Below are 24,366 nucleotides of genomic sequence, written 5' to 3' on the forward strand. Positions count from 1 at the left end.
ACTGGAATCACTCCTGTCACCAGTAACGTGTTCCACCTCTAATGTCGCATAACAGGACAGATTTAGGTCAGGAAGAGAAAATGAATCCCATAAACTACAGAGGGAAGTCACTTGATCAGGATGGAATTTTGAATTTACACCCAAAGAGCCAAATCTCCATCCCATAGAAGTCAATGAGCATTTTGCCACAGATTTTAACAACAGCAGGATTGGGACCTTAAGAGCCAGAGGATGAAAAATCAAATGGTCAAGAGCTCTATTTTGTGTTTCATCTGAAAGAGCACTTCACACAATAAAGTGTAACCTAGCCCCATGGGAGGGCACTGGTTCTGTTCTGAGATACTGGAGAGAGAAAAGGCATTTGCCCATCTTCCTGTAGCATCCTTGGTTTCCTTGGAGCTCTCCTATTTCAATACAGCCCAGGCCTGACCTTGCTCAGCTTGAGAAATCTGACAATAACATAATCCAAGGTGATGTGATTGAAAAACTTCAGTTCCAGCTTTGTAAATTAAAATAAAACTTAGCCTCCCAAACACGAGGAAACGGATGCAATGCTGCTACTGGGAAGGGATGGTTATCAGACCTTTACTACTGCCAGGATTTCTCCCAGGGTGCTTCATGGCAAGGGTGCAAAAACAGCTATATAAATATTAGGGGAGAACCACCACACTGATATCAGAAGCATTGACACAGAGCTGCATGAGAGGCTCTAGTGGGAGATCAGCTGTTCGACACTGCTGTCCTTATGATACGATTGTGTGTCCTCCCTTAGTGTTCTGGCGTGATGTAAAGCAGTGATGGGCAACCTGGGGCCCATCAGGGTAATCTGATTGTGGGCCGCGCGACATCTTGCTGATGTTGACCATCCGCAGGCACGGCCCCCAACAGCTTCCAGTGGCTGCAGTTTGCCGTTCCTGGCCAATGGGAGCTATGGAAAGCAGTGGCCAGCATGTCCCTGCAACCTGCCACTTCACACAGCCCCCACTGACCGAGAATGGCAAACCACAGCCACTGAGAACCGCAGGGGGCCATGCCTGTGGATGGTCAACGTCAACAAAGCCCACAATCAGATTACCCTGATGGGCCGCATGTTGCCCACTGCTGGTGTAAAGAGTGATGGTAGCCAGGGAGACAGAAGTACTGGTAATTGCCTCTAAAAATAAATACAGAAGGCTTGTGACATTTACAGTCTACAGATACACGGATCCTGAGTTTCCTCCAGCAGTGGAATTTTCACTTGATTTTTCGTTACTAATGTTCATTATGAGAACAGACGACATTCTGTTTTGCTAATAATAATGGTTACACACATAAGCATGCACATAAATATACATATTATATATAATCTCAGAAAGGTCAGACTCTGTGTTAAAATATTGGTCTCCTCATCAGGCTGCCCTTGCTAATGGAAGCTGGAGGTCATTACAACAATCATTTCAAAATGAACCCTCAGTTAATTAACCTTCACGTCCAAAGATTTTAGCTCACAGAAGAAGAAACAGAGACACAAGTTGCCTCGTGCTAATTTCATAAAATCATAGAACTGGAAGGGACCTTGAAAGGTCATCTAGTCCAGTCCCCTGCACTCAAGGCAGGACTAAGTATTATCTAGACCAGAGGTGGGCAAACTACAGTGGCCTGCGGGACCGTACTGCCCAGCCTCTGAGCTCCTGGCCCGGGAAGCTCGCCCCCGGCCTCTCCCCTGCTGTTCTCCCTCCCCTGCAGCCTCAGCTCACTGCGCCACAGACACAATGCTCTGGGTAGCGGGGCTGCACGCTCCTGGGGTAGCGCAGCTGCAGAGCTTGACCTGACCCGGTGCTCTGTGCTGCGCGGCTGGCTCCAGCCGGGCGGCGCAGCTGTAGCACCGCCAGCCATCGGTGCTCCAGGCAGCACAGTAAGGGGGCAGGGAGCGGAGGAGGGGCAGTTGGATAGAGGGCAGGGGAGTTCGGGGGCTGGTCAGAGGCTGGGGATGTGGATGGGGTGGTCAGAGGGCAGGGAACAGGGGGGTTGAATGGGGTGGGGGGTTCCTGGGGCGGTCAGGGAGAAGGGGTGGTTGAATGGGGCAGGGTTCTGCGGGGGCAGTCAGGAAGGAGGTGGGGTTGGATGGAGTGGTGGGGGGCAGTTAGGGGCAGGTGGCCTGGGGGCGGTCACAGAGAAGAGGTGGTTGGATGGGGCAGGGGTCCTGGGGGGGGCGTGGCTGGAGCAGCAGGAGGGCAGGGGAGTTCAGGGGCTGGTCAAGGGCTGGGGGTGTGGATAGGGGTGGCGGTGGTCAGAGGGTGGGGAACAGGGGGGTTGAATGGGGTCGGGGGTTCCAGCAGCAGTCAGGGAGAAGGGGTGGTTGGATGGGGCAGGGGTCCCGGGGGGGGGGGGTCAGGAAGGAAGAGGGGGGTTGGCTGGAGCAGCAGGGGGGCAGTTAGGGGCAGAGGGTCCAGGGGTGGTCAAGGGGCAGAGAGCAGGAGGGGTGGATGGGGCAGTGGTGGGGGCTGTCAGGGGGTGAGAAGCAGGGGGGAGTGGATAGGGGGCAGGGGCCGGGCCACGTCTCGCTGTTTGGGGAGGCACAGCTTCCCCTGACTGGCCCTCCATACAATATCTGAAACCCGATGCAGGCCTCAAGCCAAAAAAAAAAAAGTTTGCTCGCCCCCTAATCTAGACCATCCCTGACAGGTGTTGTCCAGCCTGATCTTCAAAATCCCCAATGATGGAGAGTCCACCACCGCCATAGGCAATTTATTCCAGTGCTTAACCACTCTGACAGTTAGGAAGTTTTTCCTAATGTCCAACTTAAACCGCCCTTGCTGCAATTTAAGCCCATTGCTTCTTGTCCTATCCTCACAGGTTAAGAATAATCATTTTTCTCCCTTCTCCTTGTAATAAGCTTTTATGTACTTGAAAACTGTTATCATGTCCCCTCTCTGTCTTCTCTTCTCTAGACTAAACAAGTTAATTTTTTCAATCTCCCCTCAGAGGTCATTTTTTCTAGACCTTTAATCATTTTTGTTGCTCTTCTCTGGGCTGTCTCCAATTTGTCCACATCTTTCCTGAAATGTGGCCTCCAGAACTGGACATAATAATACTCCAGTTGAGGTCTAATCAGTGCGGAGTAGAGCAGAAGAATTACTTCTCATGTCTTGCTTACAATACTCCTGCTAATACATCCCAGAATGATGTTTGCTTTTTTTGCAACAGTGTTACACTGTTGACTCATATTTAGCTTGTGATCCACTATGATTCCCAGATCCCTTTCCGCAGTACTCCTTCCTAGACAGTCATTTCCCATTTTGTATGTGTGAAACTGATTGTTCCTTCCTAAGTGGAGTACTTTACATGTCCTTATTGAATTTCATCCTATTTATTTCAGACCATTTCTCCAGATCATTTTGAATTGTAATCTTCCAAAGCACATGCAATCCCTCCCAGCTTGGTATCGTCCACAAACTTTATAAGTGTACTTTCTATCCCATTATCTAAATCATTGATGAAGATATTGAACAGAACTGGACCCAGAACTGATCCCTGCGGGACCCCACTCATTATGCCCTTCCAGAATGACTGTGAACCACTGATAACTACTCTCTGGGAATGATTTTCCAACCAGTTATACGCCCACCTTATAGTAGCTCCATCTAGGTTGTATTTTCCTAGTTTGTTTATGAGAAGGTCATACGAGACAGTATCAAAAGCCTTATTAAAGTCAAGATATATACATCTACCGCTTCCCCCCATCCACAAGGCTTGTTACGCTGTCAAACAACGCTATTAGGTTGGTTTGACACGATTTGTTATTGACAAATCCATGCTGACTGTTATTTATCACCTTATTATCTTCTAGGTGTTTGCAAATTGATTGCTTAATTATTTGCTCCATTATCTTTCTGGGTACAGAAGTTAAACAGACTGGTCTGTAATTCCCCGGGTTGCCCTTATTTACCTTTTTATAGATGGGCACTAGATTTGACCTTTTCCAGTCTTCTGGAATGTCTCACGCCTTCCATGACTCTTAAAAGATAATTGATAATGGCTTAGATATCTCCTCAGTCAGCTCCTTGAGTATTCTAGGATGCATTTCATCAGGCCATGGTGATTTGAAGACATCTAACTTGTCTAAGTAATTTTTGACTTGTTCTTTCCCTATTTTAGACTCTGATCCTACCTCATTTTCACAGGAATTCATTATTTTATACATCCCATTGCCACCAACCTTCTCAGTGAAAACCAATACAAAGAAGTCATTAAGCACCTCTGCCATTTCCACATTGTCTGTTATTGTCTTTCCCCCCTCATTGAGTAACGGGTCTACTCTGTCCTTGGTCTTCCTCTTGCTTCTAATGTATTTGTAGAATGTTTTATTTTTTCCTTTTATTTCCCTAGCTAGTTTGATCTCATTTTGTGCCTTGGCTTTTCTAATTTTGCCCTACATACTTGTGTTATTTGTTTATATCCATCCTTTGTAGTTTGACCGAGTTTCCACTTTTTGTAGGACTCTTTTTTGAATTGTAGATCATAGAAGATCTCCTGATTAAGCCAGGGTGGACTCTTGCTATACTTCCTATCTTTCCTACGCAGTGGAATAGATTGCTTTTGTGCCCTTAATAATGTCTCTTTGAAAAAATGCCAACTTCCCCTCACTTCAGTGTAGCTTAGCAGGTAGAGCACTACAGTGGGACTCGTGAGATCTGGGTTATATTTCCAGCTCTGATACAGGAATGCTGGGTGATCTTGGGCAAGTCACTTCCCCCCTCTGTGTCTCAGTTTCCCCATCTGTAAAATGTGGATAATGATAGTGACCTTCTTTTGTAAAGCACTTTGAGACCTAAACATAAAAAGTGCTATTGTAAACATAGAAGGGTTCCTACAGTGTGAGTTTTGCAACTGTGCACATCGGAGTTCCCAACTATACAGTAATTTTAATAATACTGGGCCTGATCTTGGGACAAGAACCTGTCAAACCTCAAACTGATAAGTGGTAATCCTTAAGTAATCAATATAATATATAGATTATGTATTATTCAGACTACAACAGCATGAAAACAAGCTCCAAACTGCTACATCCTTTTAAAACGTGCAATACTACTCCACAGGCTAATGCATTGGAGACACAAGGCCATGACTAGGCCTATTCTCCCAATGCTTTATGGTGCTGTGCTCCTTATTAGCCCTGCACTCTCCCAACAACATTGGTTGCCTTTCTGAAGTATCTTTATGGGATCTGTGGGAGGTCAGGGTGAGAAAAGATCTCTTTTCCTCACCATTCAGAAGGGACAGTCAAACTCTAGCCTTAAATGAAAAAAAAAAATTGTAGTGTGTCAGCATTTCAGAGTTTTTCTAGTACACAAAGGCTGTGCTGGAAACAGCAGCAAATGAGTTGAGGATTTACATTCCCTAACAACCCCAGATTTTTAGTTTAATATTAGTAAAACCTGTTAAAAACTGCCAAGAAGATGTCATATTACTAGAATTAAAGTTGGAGAAAAATGCTGAGACTGCTGACCGTAATTTCTACAAATGTGTTTCCACTCAGCAGCATCCAAGTTGCAACTTCACAAGCAAGTAGCGTAATGGTCATCATTCACCCTTCTCCACTTCACTAATGTTTTTTCTTACATTTCCATAGTTTCACCTAATAGAATACAATTTAAAAGGGACACTGGATCCAAGTGGCTATATCAAAAGAAGAAGGGGGAAAAACAACCTATTTCACAAGGGGTCCCATGTTGTTTCCTAAGGATTCTTGGTGTATAATTTATTTTCTGATTCTCCCCCCACCATACTATGAGGGAGTGGTGGGGTGTATAAACCCTGCAACAGGGAATAAAGAGTTAACGAGCAACTCTGGGCCCAGATGCCCTGCCCAGCCACACCTGCTGGGCACGACCACAATGGTGGCATAGCTCAAAAGGCAGCAGCCCAGCCCAGTCAGGGTGGACAGAGCAAGGGAGCTCCTAGGCTTGTAGCTCCTGCAGAGAAGCCGCAGGAGTTCCTCAACACCTGGACCAAACCCCACTGTTGAGCTGCCGAACGCCCCATGAAGACTGGGCAAAGCGGGGCCTGACTGAAGGAGAATAGCCTCCGGATCACAGTCAGTGAGAAACCTCAGTGTAAGTCAATAAGCCAAACCCTGTGGTGACTTTGGCAGAAGCCACGGTAGGAAGAGACCCAGGAAACAGATTTGGTGGTGACCGCCCTCAGGGAGCATATCTGACCTGCTAGTCACAGGGCCCTGGCTGGAACCAGGTGGAGCAGGGAGGCCCCAGGGTTCCCCTACCACTGACCCTAAAGACACTTGCCACTTGGTAATACAGCCACAGACTCTTGCCATTAAGCGATACAGCTGGACACAGACCCCAACCTCCCCCCCCCTGCTGACAGAAGGCCAAACTGCTACAATAGAGGATAGTGTACTGGCATTCTACCAGGAATTACAGAGTACAAAAAGTATTCAAATTCCCCACCCCTGCCTTCTCCACCAACTCCTCCAAATGCAGCAAAAGTCAAGATGGGGGTTGGGAGGACAGAATAAAAACCCACAATACAAATACCCTTAGAATCTTTAAAGCTCTTTAAAAAGGGAAACTTGTTAAGAAAGCTCACTTTTGGCTCTACCAAGGCTGGCAATGACACTTTAAATGGTCCCCTACAGTATAGGCCATTAATGACAAGAACCTAGAATAAAAGGTGATACAAGATACAGAAATAGCTGTACATGAATATATAACAAATAAATATAGTTCAGCTTAACTGCCACAAAGTCACAAAATTCACCAATGAGTACTCTTCCTCTACCACTTTTGGGGCAAACAGTCAAGGGCTTCAAAATATTTTGTTGAGTGTTGGTATTTGGGAAAAAACAGTTACTAACCTGTTCAGTAATTGTTGTTCTGGACGTTCTGCACATGTCCAATCCAATCTTGATGTCTGTCTGCCCAGAGTACAGCCATTGGAAACGTTTCCCCTCAATAGTACCCGTTGGGTAGCTTGAGCTCCTCCTGCTGGCACACACCACTGCATGCAGGTATAAAGGAAGAGCGGCCCCAGTCCCCCCTCAGTTGCATCTTGCCAGGCCTCCAACACAGAGGGTTAGGAGGGCGAGTCATGAGTGGAGAACAACTCACTCAACCCTAGCATTGTCTCTCGAATCCTGAGCAACACCACAATGGGAAAAAAATGGGTTGACTGAGGACTAGGTTGCCAATCCACAACTGTGGCTTTGGGCAGAATGCAGATAAGTAAATTGGCTGGCTGATATGGAAAGATGATATCACCTTTGGGACAAACCTCAGATGAGGCTGCAAGTAAACCTTGTTCTTAAAGAAGATTGTATAGAGAGGCCCATCCATTAAGTCATGCAGATATCCTACTCTTCTGGCCAAGGTAATGGCAACCAAAACTGCCATCTTCATTCATAGATGTAGCCAAAGGCTCAAACAGGGAGACCCATAAGTCTGGAAGGCCCTAAATTTAGATTGCTTGGGAGAAGGTGGTCTTGCAACCAAGGATACAATTTGACTAGCCCTTTCAAAAACCCTGTGAACATGTTGTTAGAGAAAACAGACCAATTATCCACTTTGGGCTGGAAAGCTTATTCCTGGGGGAGTTCTGCATCACTGCGCAATGTGGAATTTGCACAGAAGTAATGTTCTGCACAGAATTTAATTTTTTCCCGCATAACTGGTGCTGCAGAGCTGCTATTAGGGACTGCTGGACCTGACAGAGCCCGGCTCCCCAAATCGCAATGCACCAGTGCAAGCGGCATGCATGGGCTGCAGTTCCCAGCACGCCCTGAACAAAGAAGATGGCATGTGAGCCAGGGCTGCACAATAAGCAGAGTTTGCCGGCCCTGCTTATTGGTGTGGCCAGGCCCCCTCCCTGAGCAACAGCTGCTAGAGTCAGCAGGCTGCACCCTCCAGGGAGAAGCAGAAGCAACAGCTGAAAGCTGCAGGGAGGGGCCACTGCTTTCCAAGAGGGGAGACTGAAGGTAAGGGGGGGGCCTCCCAGAAGGGGGCGTGACTTGATCTCTTCATGGAGGCGACCAAATCTTTACATTTTGCCTCCCCCATCAATAGATATGGGTCGTCTCTGCCCAGTAGGACAATAACAAATGCTGCCTGGAGTGGAGACTGAAGCTGGGCTCCGGAGGGAGGGGGTGCAGGTGTCTGGCCCCACAGCTGAACTCTGGGGGGTCGGGCTAGGGGGCCCTGTGCAGCTAACTCCAGCACCCCTCTCAACTGTACCCCTGCAACTCCCTCTTGCCCTGGCAGTGTCCTCTATTTGGGAACTTGAAATATGGTAACCTACAGGGGCAGGGTAAAAAAAAACAAAAAAACAGAATTGTCTAAAAGACCAGAGGGGCAGTGTTTTCCCCCAAGCTGTGCCGAGCTGGCATGTGTGACACACCCAGACTGAGACGCCTGACAAAAGCATAACCGAGAAATAGGAACTGGGTTGTCGTAAGGGTTTCTTTAGCTTTCTACTCCTGGGGGAATCTTTTTTGTTGTTTGTATTGTACAGACATACCTGCTGACAGGTATTTTGAAATAAATGACCAAAATAATTGAAACTGGCCTGATTATATTGTGTTATTTTGACAATTAAAATATTCAGAATTTTGTAGCATTTTAAAATATTGTATGCAGAGTTTTTAATTTTTTTGGTGCCGAATTTTTTATTTTTTTGGCGCAGAATTCCCCCAAGAGTAATGCTGAAATAGCTGCCTGATATACCTTGACAGAACTAGCAGTCAAACCTCAGTGTTTCAGGTACAACAAGTAATCTAGTAGCTGTTGAATCAAAAAAAGGAACAGTGATGCTGCCTTTCTGATCACAGTAGTAAGAATGCATCTGTCAGGGAACCCAGGCTGTGATCTTGTAGGGAACAGAACTGCTGACACTTTCTGTTGATCCTTGTCGCAAATACGTTTATTTGTGGAAACCCCACCGACGGAAGATGTATCTGTCCAGATGTGGACAAAGAAACCACTCATGGTGTCTTGTAAATGATCTGCTCAGGTGATCTGCCAGATTGTTTTGGACCCCAGTAGATAAGAAGCTTCTAGACCTATTGAGTTGGCAGTGCAAAGCTCACAAAGCAGTGTAGCCTCTTGACACAGCGGGCTCCTCCCTGCTTGCTGAGGTAGAACATTGCTGCTGTGTTCTCTGTGAGGACTAAAAGGCAGGGCCGCCCAGAGGATTCAGGGGGCCTCGGGTCTTTGGTGGCGGGGGGCCCCCGCTTCGGCAGTAATTCGGTGGCGGGGGAGTCCTTCCGCTCCAGGACCTGCCGCCGAAATGCCCCGAGAACCCGCGGCGGGGCCCCCCCGCCGCCAAATTACCGCTGAAGTGAGACCCGCCGCCAAAGAGCTGGGAGCAGAAGGACCCCCCGCCGCCAAAGACCCAGAGCGGAAGAAGCTCCAGGGGCCCAGTCCCCGCGAGAGTTTTCTGGGGCTCCCGGAGCAAGTGAAGGATTCCGCTCCAGGGACCCTGAAAAACTCTCGTGGGGGCCTCTGCGGGGCCTGGGGCAAATTGCCCCACTTCCCCCCACCCCCTTCTGGGCCGCCCTGCTAAAAGGTTGTTTCCCTTGATCTGTAGCAGAAAAACTTGGCAGGCCACTCTAACAGCTTTCAACTTTCTGACCTTCATGTGGAAAGCCAATTCCTCTGCAGACCTAAACTCTGAGTCTGTAGAGAATCCAGATGGGTCCTCCAGCCAAAGGCAGACACATCGATCACTAACATGAGCGTCTGTTGCTGGCAGACAAAGGGACTCCCACACATACATTGGCTGGAATTGTCCATCAAGCTATGGAGATGAGGGCATGAGAGGTCACCTTCACTACTGAGTCCAGATGGTGACAGCACAGTGAGTAGCCAACCCTGTAGAATTATGAGGTGCTGTCTGCCATTTTGAACCACGTAAGTGCACAAGGCCACATGCCCCAGAAGCTCAAACAGTTTCATGCTGTTGTGTGGTGAGCTTTGTGATCTATAGCAATAGACTAAATCATCTGAAACCTCAAGTTCAGATCATATGTGTCTACTGCTATACCACAATGGTGCCACTTTGGCACCAGAGAGGGCACCAGGCAGTGCCGACTTAGGCACTGATTTGGAGGAGAAATGCTTGGATTTCAGATATATTCTACTCAACTCCCTCTCACCCCTCTTTTCAGGCTTTGAGGGTGGATATCTTCTCCTGGTGGGCACCTCTTTAGAAGACACATGCTTGTTGCTAGGCACAAGGGAAGGAGATGAGTGCCGGGACTCTGACAACGTTGGAGCAGGACAGCTCAAGCGTGGTCTGAGTACCACCTCCATCAGCAGGAACTTCAGCCTAGCCTCCCTATCCTTGTTTGTTTTAGGCTTGAATTTACAGCAAATCTGGCACTGGTCTTTCACGTGCTTCGCCCTGGCACTTAAGACAACAACTGTGTGGGTCACTCACTAGCAACAAGGACATGGCCTGAAGCCTGACAATTGGGGCATTCTTAAGTGCTGGTGGTAGAACCCCAAAACATGGAAAACAATAAAAAAATTGAACATAACAACCCAACTTATTAACTAACTACAATTATACTTTACACACAGAGCAGAGAGAAAACTTCTGGTAATGAACAGGGATTCCAACGACTGTCGTGGAAAGTAAGAAGGAACTGAGAGGGGCGTGGGAGCAGCTCTGCCCTTTATACCTGCACACAGCAGTGCCCAGAGCAGAAGATACTCGAGCTGCCCAAGGGTACCGTGAAGGGAAAAAGTTTCTGATGGCCATGTGGCCAAGTGTCCATTTTCTGACTGCAAATGAGATTTTAAATTGAGGGAGGAAAAGAGGTAGGATGTCCCAAAAGTTAAGGCACTGGCTCGAGATGTGGGAGAGCCAAGTTCAAGTGCTTGCTCTGCATGAACCAAAGTGGAGTTTTTCATCCCATATCACACAATCAGGGAGAACAAGGACTTCAACCTGGGTCTCCCACCCACCTACAGTATGTCAGTCAGTCATGCTTTCCTTCCCCTTCTCTCCAATGATTCTCTTGCCTATGGAGTCTTTCAATACGTGTTCCTCATCTGACCTGTAGCCATTCTGGGACAAGTCATCCTCTCCATACAAACCACACTTTCAGATAACAGAAGGGCTCTTGCTTTAGTAGGATGAGGAAACCTAAAGAATTTGCAAATGCTGCTTTAGGTTGAGCTAGCTAGACAAAGAAGCAGCAAGGAGTCATTGCTTCATCCTCCTAGAAATCAAGCATGTAATTCTGTGATGCTGCAGACCTCCATGGAATCAGAAGGAAGTCGGAGACCGGGCAGTGTTCTCTTGTATCACAGTAATTAGGCTTGTTCTTATGCAGGCAAATAAGAAACAAGGCAAAGAAGTCTGCCATTAAGGAAAAAAAGCAGTATAGAGTTTGTTTTAACCCTTTTGTACCAGGTGAGTTGAGTGCTCCCATATTAGTGTTGCAGGATAAAGTGAGAGATTCCTAAAAATCAACATGAGAGACAGCCATGCTCTTCTACTCTCATCCTCCTTACTTTATGTGCCACGGCTATTTATGTCTTTGCCAAAAAAAAATAGTCTGCCCTTCTCAACAGTTTTCATGTAAAGCAGCTCCTCTTAATTATAAGACACCTTGTAAGTTTTGACTTGCTTACTTTACCACAATATTTCCTAAAGTCTTGGCCTTCACTGGTTGCTTGTTGTCATCCAGAATCATCACTGCAAAGTAACAAAGAAAGAGATCATTTTTCTCCCTTGCAAATGGTACTTTTCAGACGGACAAGGACAATTTCCAAAAAGCTTGTCTACCTGGGGAGTCAGTGAAAGGCAAGCCAGGGTGAGAAGCTACAATGCATTAACGGCTAGGTAAACCCTGATATGGAGCACTATGGAACATTTACTGAGCAGTAACAGGGTCCACGCAGCAAGCTAGTACATTGTAGATTCACACCCTGTCTTGCATCATACTAACTCACCATGTCTACAAACCTTAATTTGATGAATGCCCACTTATGTCACACTTCAGTGTGGAGTAGGAACAGGCAACAAAAGGAATTATAGAATTTCTGGGTCCCAAAATAGATGAGTTAAAGATTCCTGTTAGCATCCCTGCCACAAATACCTTAGGCCTTAAACTGAAGACACACAAACTGAGAGGGAGAAACATCTGGTTGGAATGAAAAGAACCCAACCCCAAACTAAAAATTAAAAGAAAAAAAAACTTCAGACAGTGAAATCTGAATCTTCAATTAAGAAAAGCCCTTTCAGAAGTAGGGCAGTGAGCCCATGAAAAAGAGCCCACAAGAAAAATTAGTAAGTGATAACAACTAAGGTTATTAGAGATTGACCTAGCATCCACTCAATAAATATCATTTGTGGTTAAAAAAAAAACTGTCTGTTTTTCAAATGCACAAAATCTGTCTCTGATTCGTCAGACTCTGCATAGTGAAACCACCATCCCAACGGAAGGATTGTGTTTTTTATACTACAGAGAGGTGAGTTGAAGTAGCTTCTGATTTGCCCAAACTCACGCAGCAGGTCAGTGGCATAGCTTGGAACAGAATCCAGAGACCAACTCCAGTGCCATTTTCAATGGTCCACACTACCTTTGTTACAATCTTCAGTAATTTGGTTATACTTCAATAGAGGACATTTAGGTTTACAAGGACAGAGCCTGGAATCTCCTCTTGGATACAGTCTTTATCTAGGAAATCTATTAGAATCAAATCCATGCTGCCTGGGAACAAGGGAAGGATGACAAATAACTTGTTGCCCAGGGCTGTGGTACCCTTATCTGTACTAACTACTCAGAGGCATGAGTAGCTAGAGTTACCTCATTAAGAATGGTTGATGTATGTGAACAGCAAGTGAAGGTGGGGAGGAGAGAGGAGAGGAGAGGCATATTAAGCCTTTTAAATCATAAGCTATTTGAGTGTGGCCAAGCAGAGGAGGTAACTCTGACAGATATGGCAATTTCCTGCAATATCCTTGAAAAACCTTATTGAATTAAGTTTATTTGGAGTCCACTGTATTAAACGCAAAGGTAATGTATTATTGTGAGCCCTGGGAAATGTTATGAGCTTCAAAGGATTATACTGAACAACGGGCCAGACCAGAATGGACTTTTGGACAGTGTCAAGTGGCTCGCCTGGGGAATCTCAAAGGGGAGGTTGAAGCAATGCCATGAGGAGGGAATCATTGTCTACTGCTTACCCATTCCCAGAATCTGAAGATCAAAGATCCAAAATGTCTAAAGAAAGGACTAACTCCTACCAGAGAGTCTTTGCTGGAGTTGGGGTGATCTCTGTCAAACTTATTAGCATTTATGTAGGTTCTTTTATTGTTTTTAATGTTTTCTCTGTAATGCTTTTCACTTGAAGAATAAATGTGCTTGCTTAGGAAGAGCTGTGTAGTAATTTATAAGTATGGGCAATCATGTTGTTTACAGCCTCTGAAAAGAAAGCAAGGAGTAGACGCTGGCCTGTTTAGGCAGGAATAACACAGTGTAGGCAGGGAACTATGCAGCCTGGAAAATCCTGACCATGACTGGAGGGAACAAGATGTGGGTCTCTGCCCAAGAGAGGTGACAGCTGAGGAACAGGGAGCCTAAAAGTGGATGCCCTTGCTGGACTCCATAGGGGAATACAGGTGGAGTTTACCTGACCTGCAACAGTAACATCCAGCTAGGTCCATCCTGCTACAACAGCCTTGGACAATAAGGAAGGAAGTTGAGGTGAGAGCAGAGATACCCACATCTGCCAACAGACCTTTGAAGTATCATTGTGCCTACCTAATACACAGACTCCAGGACTGCTGAAATTTGATCTTTGCTGTCTGAAAACACTCCTTCAGAAAGGACAGTGATTTTAACACCTGCATAGCCTGTCTCAGACAATGGGTCAGAGGCTTGGCGTAAGGACAGATAAAGGGTTAGACAGACAAAAGGTAAGCTAAGAAAGGTTCTGCGAAGGATAATTAGGAACTCAGAAGTCATCCTGTCCTCTGTCGCCCGAGGGAGGGCGAGTCTGGGATGCTAACAAGATGCTTCCATTCTTCTGGGCAATGACTACAAATTCTGTAAACACTATTTGTTGCTTGTACCTGTTCAAATAACATAAGAAAAATCCATCGAGTTAGACTTGGAGAATTTGGACTCGTATAGTAAGAGGAGATAGTCTTACTCATACCACAGTTTCAACTTACATTTTTTAGTTTGTTTTTGTTTTTCATTAGAGTCCTCAGTTTAATGTAATTTGTTTATCTAGGTGCTAACATCAGTTTTTCATATTAGATTTTGTTTCCTGACAGCTAAGTATTTAGGGTTCCAAGATTTTTAGAAAAATTTTAAGAAGAACAGCAGTTTAGAGGTATTCCTGAACTACATGGCTACCAACCTATATTCAGGGTATTTACTGCCCTCAAATCCAAAAGTTGCTGTATTTTGTCTTGGATCAATAACAAACAAACAAACTTATAGACCAAGGGACCAATACCAAATAGGTCAGATATCAGAAAACATCAGAGCTAGAAATGAATGAGATATATTATTAAAAAATTAATTCAGATTTAAATTAGTTTTCCAGTGGTATGCAGCATTCATAACCTAACCTGGTCACCCAACGTTGAATCTTCAACTGTGGCCAAATCCTGCTCTCATTTACCACAATGTTAAGCTGGAGTCACTTCACACAATTTACTTTACTCTGTATTTACAATGGTATAATAGGAAAGAATTTGGCCATTTAGGGGGTAAAAGGGCATTTCTTCCAATTTTACTTCCCCAAATCCAATTTAAAGGTATCATGACTTCAGCAACCATTGTCCAGAGAACTACTAATGCAATTTTATACTATCGGAAAGCACAGAGTCCATCTTTTAAGTGGCATAAAACATTTATCTCAAACTAGTAGCTAAAGTAGCAGCAGCTAGAGTCATATCACAACTGAAGTGAGGAAAAGTGAGATAGTAATCAGAAGTGATTTCAAGGTCCTGTATTTCATTAACAGCAGGGTTACAGGATTTGTAAACTTTTCCAATAAGTGGTCCTGAACCATTGGTTAGAAAGGAAACGTGACATCTGTTCCCTTACGGAACATACCTGAATGTGCGTTCATTTTATAGTCTATTTTAAAGTACAGTAGAACCTCAGAGTTACGAACATCTCAGAAATGGAGGTTGTTCATAATTCTGAACAAAACGTTGTGGTTGTTCTTTCAAAAGTTTACAATTGAATATTGACTTAATACAGCTTTGAAATTTTCCTATGCAGAAGAAAAATGCTGATTTCCCTTTATTTTTTTTTAGTAGTTTACATTTAAAGTAGTACTGCACTGTATTTGGATTTATTTGGTTTTTGTTTTTGGTCTCTGCTGCTGCCTGATTGCATACTTCCAGTTCCAAATGAGGTGTGTGGTTGACTGATCAGTTCGTAACTCTGTTATCCGTAAGTCTGAAGTTCTGCTGTAACTCCCTTTCATCCATTTAGAAGGAAGTTTTTAAGATACCCTAACAGCAGGTTTTGCAGAGTTCATTTAAAATCTCTGCATATATGCTTCCCACGTATACTTGCTAAGCCTGACTACCAGAGCTTTGGGAACAGGTTTGATGCAATTATATTCTGCCACTGTTCCCTGCTTATTAGAGCTCTGGTCAATCTTTAAGCCTTTTCTCTAACTTCATCTTTCATTCATTTTTTGTCTTCAATAACTACTGGTGCCAAAGTCTAGGGCAGCTGAAAATGTTTATATTTTTTAATGTTCATGTTCACTTCTACTTGTTAGAAGAAAAGTCAGCCAACTGTTTCTTCCCAGGAATGTGAGCACTCCTCTTGTAGATGGCTTGACCTCAAAAAAATCTAATTATGTGTCCTTCTTGAAGTAATTCCTGAACACTCTGGGTCAAAATCAGAGTTCCCAGGTATAAAAATATTTTAGAATTCTTCATCTCATGGCTGCACACTCTGCATGCAAATACCTTCCACACAATGAAAGCTCTCACTTTTTATGCCCTATGCTGGTTCACAGTCTACAATTTTGTACAGCTAGAAATAAAAATGCTGCACACGTACTGAAACATAACGTGTTTAACAACTCTCTCAAATATGAGCCCCTGTACAAGTCTGAACACAAACACTTGTCTTCTTTGATAAAACGAATGGGGATGTGAGGCAGGTACAAATAGACAAGATTTATACCCATACCATGTTGCTTTTTAGTTCATCATTACATATTTGTGGAGGTCACAGACTTCAGGAAGAATCATCTTTATACACTTAAAATCAGGTGAGTTTTTATATTAAATTGTTGTGCCAAAAAAGATTGGATTAGTGTGTTTCTTAAACATATATGTATAATGTATATGCCAAACAAGCAAAACCATTTAGCCTCTGAATAACACATGTAGTCATAGATGTAAGGTATAGGTATGACAATACGTTCTTAAAGCACTATTTAGCTACATAGTTTAGCTACTATTCCCTCTCCACAATTATAAAGATGATCACTATTAACACTATTTTTCCTAACCGCTAAAAAACAATGTCACTGCTGGTTATGATTTAACACTAGATTACTGCAGATTATGGTTTGAAGCTCTGAATGTTTCATAATATCCATTGTCCCTTTGTATGCAGGCATTCCAAACCTTCAGACTCAACAGTTCAATGACAACTGCAGTAGCCAGTTCCTTGTGCACTTTCAAATCTAACTGTATGCCTGAGAAATGCTGGGTACATAAGGAATGCATAAGACTAACAATTGAAAGATGGAAAGGAATGTTTGCTAATAAGGCAGATTGCTACGGGTCTGACCTTGTGAGTTTTTGAGCACCTCCTGAAAAATGCAAGCATCTTCAAGGGATACAGGGTAAATTAAAACCCATATGATTAAGTGGTTGCTGTAAGTTTAATTGTACTGGATACTGGAGTCTGATTGTAAGAACTGATGCTTCTGAACCTGACACAGGTCAAAAAGTTGCATGTGTGCATGTGAGAGAGAGAGAGAGAGAGAGAGAGAGAGAGAGAGAGAAACGGCCTTAAATCAATCCTGGAGCCACTAGACTGGTTCCAAGGGCAACATTAAATAGCATCAGGGCTGCTCTAAATTGCGCCAACATACACAATGGGATCTCCAGGATGTGTCACTCCCTAATCATGTTTTTTTTCCCCAGTCAAACTGGGGGGAAGGAAAAATAAAGAAACATTGGTGAGGAACTACTATGTTGACCCATGGACATTCACCCAGTTAAGTAGCCAGTTAAGCCAAAGAGGTGCAAAGCTGATTGAGCAGAGACCAATTTTGGCCCTAGATTGTTAAACAATAACTGCAATCTTAAACCCTGATCTTGTGAGGTGCTGAGGTCTCTCAGACATGCAAGCAACTTGCTCCCCTATTGATATACACTGAACACTCTTACCATTGTATCCTGGCACTGATTTTCCTGCTTGTCCTGGTGGAGGAGTTGTAGAGTTGCCCAAACCGATGCAGGAAGCAGTAATTGCAGATCCAGTTTCTGTTATGTAATAGAAGGAAAATGTGTCAGTTAAGGCTTGTACTTAGTGTAATTAAGTACTTATTGATGCCAAGCTTGGTTTCTAGTTCGGCACATCAAAAATACATTCCAAGATGTGCAATGAAAGATTTAGAATTCAGAAGATTCATATATAATATGTAATGAATGCAAATTCACCACAGAAGTCAGAGTACTCTAAAAGGCCATGTTTCCATTCAATAACAGACAATTAAAAAAAAAAAGAATGTCTATTGCACTAAGAAAAAAAGGAACCTGTAGCTTATTCTGCTGTGGACCTAGGGGAGTCAGAGAACAATAAATTACACGTTCGCAAGAAACCTATAAATGATAGGACTGCTACATAATATTATTTTATATGTATTTTAAGAGTTGTCCCATCAACCAGAATCAAGAGGAACAATCTCTAGAAAACACACTAGACCAGACATGTCTTATTATTCTACCTCTCTGTTTAGACTGTCCTAGTGCTTTCTGTGTAAGGTTTAGTTGCATGTTTAGTAGCTTCTGTAGGCCGAGCTGACTGCACACACCAGCATTCCTCCATTCCACTCCACAAGCTCCCAGCGTGCCATCCTCCCATCCTCCTTTATTTCAGGGACTCCCTGTAACTTCCCCCACGCTGTCCCTCATGCCTGAGGCTCTATGTGTCCCCTATCCCTCCCTCCGCTCTATGCAAATGGCTGTGTGCCCTCATTCCCACCCTCCCCTGTCCATGTCAGAAACTCTGACTCCCCTCCCCCCCCCCCCCCATTTCCCCTCATGGCAGGGACTCTGTGTGCACCTTCATTTCCCCTATACCAGAGTCCCCCAAATTCCCTCCCACCATGGTCTGTATGTTTCATTCCCTCCCCTATACCAGGGTCCTCCCATTCCAGGGGCTCTGTGTATGCTCCCATCCCTCATTTCCTCTTCCTCATCATTTTTATTTCCATCTGTGAGATAAGTCATTCAGGGTGTCAACATGTTAAGCTACTGGAAGGATGAGCAGAGATGAGATGGGATACTGTTATACTGGAAAATATTAATGGATGCCTTCAACCAGTTTGATTTATAGATAACTGGAGGGAAAGTGGAAGTTGTTGTGCTAAACAGATGACAGGGGCTCCATGTCCCCCATTTTCCTCCTTTCCATTTTTCAATTTTGCCTGTAAATCGGTACACTGATACCTAGAATATTCCCTGGAATTGATCAGATGTGGCATTTAAAATTTATGGTGTTACATACAGACAGAGGAATGCAGTTGTGCAAAGCCTTCTCAAGGTTGACCAACTGTATGCAGAATTCTATTTTGGGGCTGAGAAATTCTCTCCCTTGAGATGCTCAGTAAGCAGACAAGTGCAATATTTCCCAATTTCATGCTGCTGGGCGGGAAGACCAGAGAGTAGTCTCTGTTACGAAGCAATGGATCATTACTTTATCTGGAACTATTGCAGACAGTTCAGAAATATCTATTTTATAACTCATAGGGTTCTCATTGAGATACCATTTTGGGAACTATTTGCAGCTACACAATGAAGAAGAAAGGAAAAATAAGGTAGTATAAAGTATGTTGTAGTAGTAGTATAAAATAAGTATGGCTGTGCTGCAAGTCATGAGGTGCTAGATTAAAGCAAGTTCAGGTACATTCACACGATTTGCAATCAAATTCTATGACTGCAATGTAGACGTATCTTAAGTTTCTGAAGCTACTAGAAAGAAACTTCATGGGAGTGCTGGGGGAAGAGGAGTCATTCCTTCAGTATTTCCAGCCCCAAGCATTCAACAAATCATGAGTAAAGCCCCCAAAAGAATGAGATTTGACAAGCAATACACTGAGGTGTTGTTTTTTTTACTTGCTTTCTAGCTTGTGAATCTTCAGTGCTCATATATTCAAGCTTATCTCCACACCCAGGATGGCTAGGAATTTACTTTCATTAAAATGAAAGCTGAGGTTCTGATGAGGTCATAACTCCAGGGTCTGGAGGAGGGGAAGGGGGGTTAATGAAAAAAAATGGTAAGACTCACAATAAAACTGTGAGAGTTGTCTGTGTTTATAGGAGTATTGCTCTACAGCAGCCATACTTCCTTCTGGAAGGAAGCTAAGTCTATATTTTTGCTATGGAGGCTTTTCATGTTGGTAGATTCTTACAGGAGTTAACCAGTCAGTGGTAAGATTAATACAGAACATTTAATAGGGTCCTTATTCAGTCTACTGGCTTTACCATATATGCAGGGCCCAAAATGGGCTGGTGTGCAGTAGTTTTGGCCAGTAACACTGATGGCCTTACTAGAATTTCAACTCATCCCTTTTTCAAACTAAGCAAACCAGTGCAGGACCAGAGATGGCCCTTGAACTTGCACCAAGGTCAAGCTGTACCGAGCAAGAGAAGCATGCCAAGTTGTGAAAAAATCCCACCTTAAGGCAGCCTGTCTCAGATGCTGGCTGCAGGAGGCAGATAACAGCTACACTTAGGCCTGGTCCACACTGGGGGGCAATGTCGAGGTAAGATACGCAACTTCAGCTATGGGAATACCATAGCTGAAGTCGTATCTTATCCCGACCTACCTCCCGTCCTCACCGCTCGGGATCGACGTCCGCAGCTCCCCCGTCGACTCCGCTACCGCCACTCGCTCTGGTGGAGTTCCGGAGTCGACGAGAGCGGGTTCGGGGATCAATATATCGCGTCTAGATGAGACGCGATATATCGATCCCCGCAAAATTGATCGCTACCCGCCGATTCGGCGGGTAGTCTGGACGTACCCTTAGAAGAGCCACAGAGGTCACAGATAGAATAGGGGAAAGGCAGTGGACGCAGCTGGTAGCAGCTTGAACTGGAACCTCAGGGATCTCCAGTGGGAGAAGGCTGAAACTGGCCTGAACAGGAGCCTTGAGGGTTAAAGGGAAAGTAGGAAAGAGAAAAATAAATGGAGACAACAACTAACTGAGCAGAGGGAGAACAGGTCAGAAGAGATTGGGAGAAAGACTGAGGGTTGCACCCAGGCTAAGAGAAAAACTGTGAGGGGGGGCGTGCACAGATTCATAGGTGAAAAGAGAAAGGGAGGAGAAAATGGTTCAGAGTTATAATGAGAAAAGGAGGAAAGAGAGTGGAATAAATGATGTGTGAAAACTAGAAAAAATGATAAGGATATAGTGTTACTGTACCTCTGAGCCATAGTTTAGATAAAAGTTAGGGTTATGGCAAAGATTAATAACATCACAATATGGACCTATTTCCTTGAAAAAGAGAGAGAGACACACACTCATATTGTGCAGGCAGAAAAAAAGGTAAGGGGTCCCTGCTTCCCTATGACATAAATGAAAGGAGCCTCGTCCCATTTAACAATGTGTGTGAGGATATTTGCCAGGGTTCTCTTGTAGTAGAAGCAGGGAGGCAGTAGCAGAAGGTAACGGAGCTGCAGAAGCAGAAACCCTGACAGATGTTATTCAGCAGGCTTGGAACTGCATTTTCCCCAAAACACTGATATTGGACTATTATGGACCCTAACATTTCTTCCCCATTCAATTTTTTTAAACAGAATGAAGTCAAATTGAAAAATAAGGGCAGATACAAGTAAATACATCAAATTTCTACACAGTCTGCATTTCCCTGGGGGGCGGGGGGCAGAAAGCAAGGGGAAAGGGAGAATCTTCCAGCTGATTGCAGGAGTTGCAGGGAGGAGGCTGCCAAACCTTCTGCAACAGGTCTGTTGAGAAAGGCCTGGTCTACACTACTAAATTATGCCAGCATAACTATGTCACGTAGGAGTGTGAAAAAATTCACACCTTCTAGGCCAGTGGTGGGTCTGCGGACAGTCAATGTAAACACTGTCTCGCAGACCACCAGCTGATTACCCTGATGGGCCGCAGGTTGCCCACCACTGTTCTAGGCAGTCTAGCTATGCCAGCGGAATGGAGTAGTGCAGATGCAACTAAGCCAACAGAAGAGTCTTTCTGTTGGCTTAGCTAAAAATCACTCAGGGTTGATGTGCTGCTACTGAAGTAGAACAACTCCTTCTATCAGCACATGCAGTGTCTACACTAGCAGTCTATGCCAGCACAGCTTTACTGAAACAGACTCTTGTAGTGCAGACCTGGCCAAAAGGTAGTATGTGGGTTTGGCTTTTAGATTAGAGCTGAGAAGAGGAAATCATGGGACACAGTCTCCTTTCAGATGGCCTGGACTGCTCATTTGTTTGTGGACATCACTTGTCAGTGTATTTAAAATTTAAACTTCTGACAAGCTGATGCCCAACTACCTGCTGCTGCAGTGGGTGGTACTGAGGAAAGAGCTCCCCTTCCAAATACCACTGTTAATGTTCTCTCTGTGAGGCCCTCCCGCCTAACCTCACTGCTTCAGTATACCCCAAAGAACTGCTACTCTACACAGCTCCTTTCTCTAGTGTCTCCTGTGCAACTCCATTAACTTCAGCCTAGACCAGCAACGGATATAGGCCCAGGCACCAAACAAATGTGAGGGGGAGGCAGCATGCAGACTTGAAAGCCCTGCAGTACAATCCTGCAAGAATGAAAAATGTGGGGGGGGAGAGGAGAGATGACACAGGAAGGAAGTAGAAGGATAGCCACAGGGAGCTAGGAACTTAGGGCTGGGAAATCCAGGGCCCCAGACAGTATCACACCCCTATAACACAACAGCCATCACAAATCTCCTCTTAGGGCAACCTAGGCCTCCTCCATTCCTCCCCATCTCAGGAAACCCGGAGTCCGTTCCAGAAGAGAGAGGATTCAGTATTTACCCACCTGAGTAAAGGACTTTGTGGGAGTCAGGGTAGCTCTGCTGACATCATCCCAATGGAGTGACTGTAGCCAAGAGAGCCACAAACATATTGTCCCCCTCCTATGATAATGGTGGAAGACCTCCCCACCCTCATGTTGGATTCCCGAATCAGGGAGTCCATGTAGGACCGGTCTAGTTTGCAGGAAAAATATACTCAGTGTTAGGTCTGGGACTGGGAAGTGTGGAAGAGTCTGGTCATGGAGATCCTGGAAAATTCTTGGTTTTAGGACTCATTTTGTCTTATTCCACTCCTAGGAGTTGGCCTGAAACTGCTAAACTCAGTTCACGTGGGCTGCAAAGTAGTTCTGTCACTGAAAATTGTTACAGTACCTATCAACCTAAGCCACATTTGAACTTGTAACAGACAGCCATCGCCAAAAAGTCCCATTATGAGTTTCATGAAACCATCCAATACACCACTTTATCACTGTTTTAATGCAATGTTGTGGATGTGACTGTCGGTAACTCAGCAAAGCAATTTATATTTCTTACTCACAACATTGCCAAGTACAGAAATATTAATAAATTCTACCTTTAGTATCATTGTTGACAGCAGTTTGTGAACTCCAGCCAATTTCTCTTTATACACAAGTTGACAAGAATAGGGAATGCCTTTGACAAGGAAAATTACTACAGCTGCAAAGCAATGATTCTGTCAGAAAAATGGAATGAGCATAGAACATTACAGTAACCTAATCCACAGATATGATTAGTGTGCACTAGGAACTGACATAAATTTGTCACAGCAGAGTCCTGCTGTTCAGAGGTCTTGGACAGGGGGAGATTTGTGAAGTCTTCAAGGATAAGTTAGGATCCACTTTGTGCTTTTTATGCACAATCTACAAAACTAACAATGTGAACTAAAAGTGAACCATGCTATTATATTGATTTATATTTCTGCACTTACTCACTACACAATAAAAAACATATAAGAAAGACTGAACTGTGTTCCATCTCTTCTAAATAAGGAATACATATTTCCAAAACAGCGGCTATGCAATTTCAGTAGCAGCTACTTTGTGATACTGTCTTGCTAGTTACCACTGTGAACGTAACATTTTTAGTATCTACCCTACCATAGGTAGGTATGCTGGTCAAATGCTGGTCCCTGATGTGCACACGTGGTTCGCATGAGACAGTGGGAACCTAACAAACAACCCTGTAACCTAGCCCAACTAGCCCTGCATACCGTCTTTCAACAGTGGTCAGTGCCAGATGCTTCAAAGGGAATGAAGATAAGAGGGCAACTATCATCCAGCCCCATGTTCTAGAAGTCAGAGGTTTAAAGAGAGAGCATGAGGCTGTTTTCCCTATCTTGGCTAATACTCATTTATGGACCTAGCCTCCACGAACCAATATAAAATTCTTTTCTGAACCCAGTTATACTTTTGGCCTTCACAACATCCCCTCACAACTAGTTCCACAGATTGCCTGTGCACTGTGTAAAGAACTTCCTTTGTGTTTGTTTTAAACCTACTGGCTATTAAATTAATTGGGTGACACCTGGTTCTTGTGTTATGTTAAGGGCTAAATAACACATCTGTATTCACTGTCTCTATCATTCATGATTATACACCCAATCACATCACCACTTAATTATATTTTTCCTAAGATGAATAGTCCCAGTCTTTTTAATCTCTCCTCATGTGGAAGCTGTTTCATACCCCTCATCATTTTTGTTATCCTTCTCTGTGCCTTTTCCAATTCTAACATATCTTTTTTGAGATGGGGCAACCAGATCTGCATACAGTATTCAAGGTGTGGGCGTAACAGGCATTTATATAGTGATATTGTGCTATTTCCAGTCTTATTATCTATCCCTTTCCTAATGGTAAAAATTAGCATTTTTGACTGCCACTACATATTGAGATGTTTTCAGAGAACTATCCACAGGGACTCCATGATCTCTTTCTTGAGCGGGAACAGCTGATTTAGACTCCATCATTTTGTATGTGTAATTGAGATTATTTTTTCCAAAATGCATAACTTTGTATTAATCAACTTTGTATTGAATTTCACCTGTCATTTTGTTGCCTGCTCACACAATTTTGTGAGATCTCTTTGTCATTTCTCACAGTCAGC

At 44.2% G+C, this 24,366-nt stretch overlaps 1 protein-coding gene across 2 annotated transcripts in view; it reads right to left on the reverse strand.

Annotated features, from left to right (window-relative positions):
• The window catches only part of ACSS3 (acyl-CoA synthetase short chain family member 3), a 119,250-nt gene that overhangs the window by 15,908 nt on the left and 78,976 nt on the right, over positions 1-24,366 (reverse strand). Inside the window, exons 10-11 of one of the 2 annotated variants that reach the window (XM_039520722.1) lie at positions 17,392-17,487; positions 11,639-11,697 (exon numbers count right to left, since the gene is read on the reverse strand). In XM_039520722.1, the coding sequence (XP_039376656.1) occupies positions 11,639-11,697; positions 17,392-17,487 (155 nt within the window). Of the gene's footprint in view, positions 1-11,633; positions 11,698-17,391; positions 17,488-24,366 lie in introns of both variants that reach the window. The other variant, XM_039520720.1, reaches the window with a different exon arrangement.

The sequence above is a fragment of the Mauremys reevesii genome, linkage group 1 (assembly GCF_016161935.1).
Source record: "Mauremys reevesii isolate NIE-2019 linkage group 1, ASM1616193v1, whole genome shotgun sequence".
Taxonomy (NCBI): domain Eukaryota; kingdom Metazoa; phylum Chordata; order Testudines; family Geoemydidae; genus Mauremys; species Mauremys reevesii.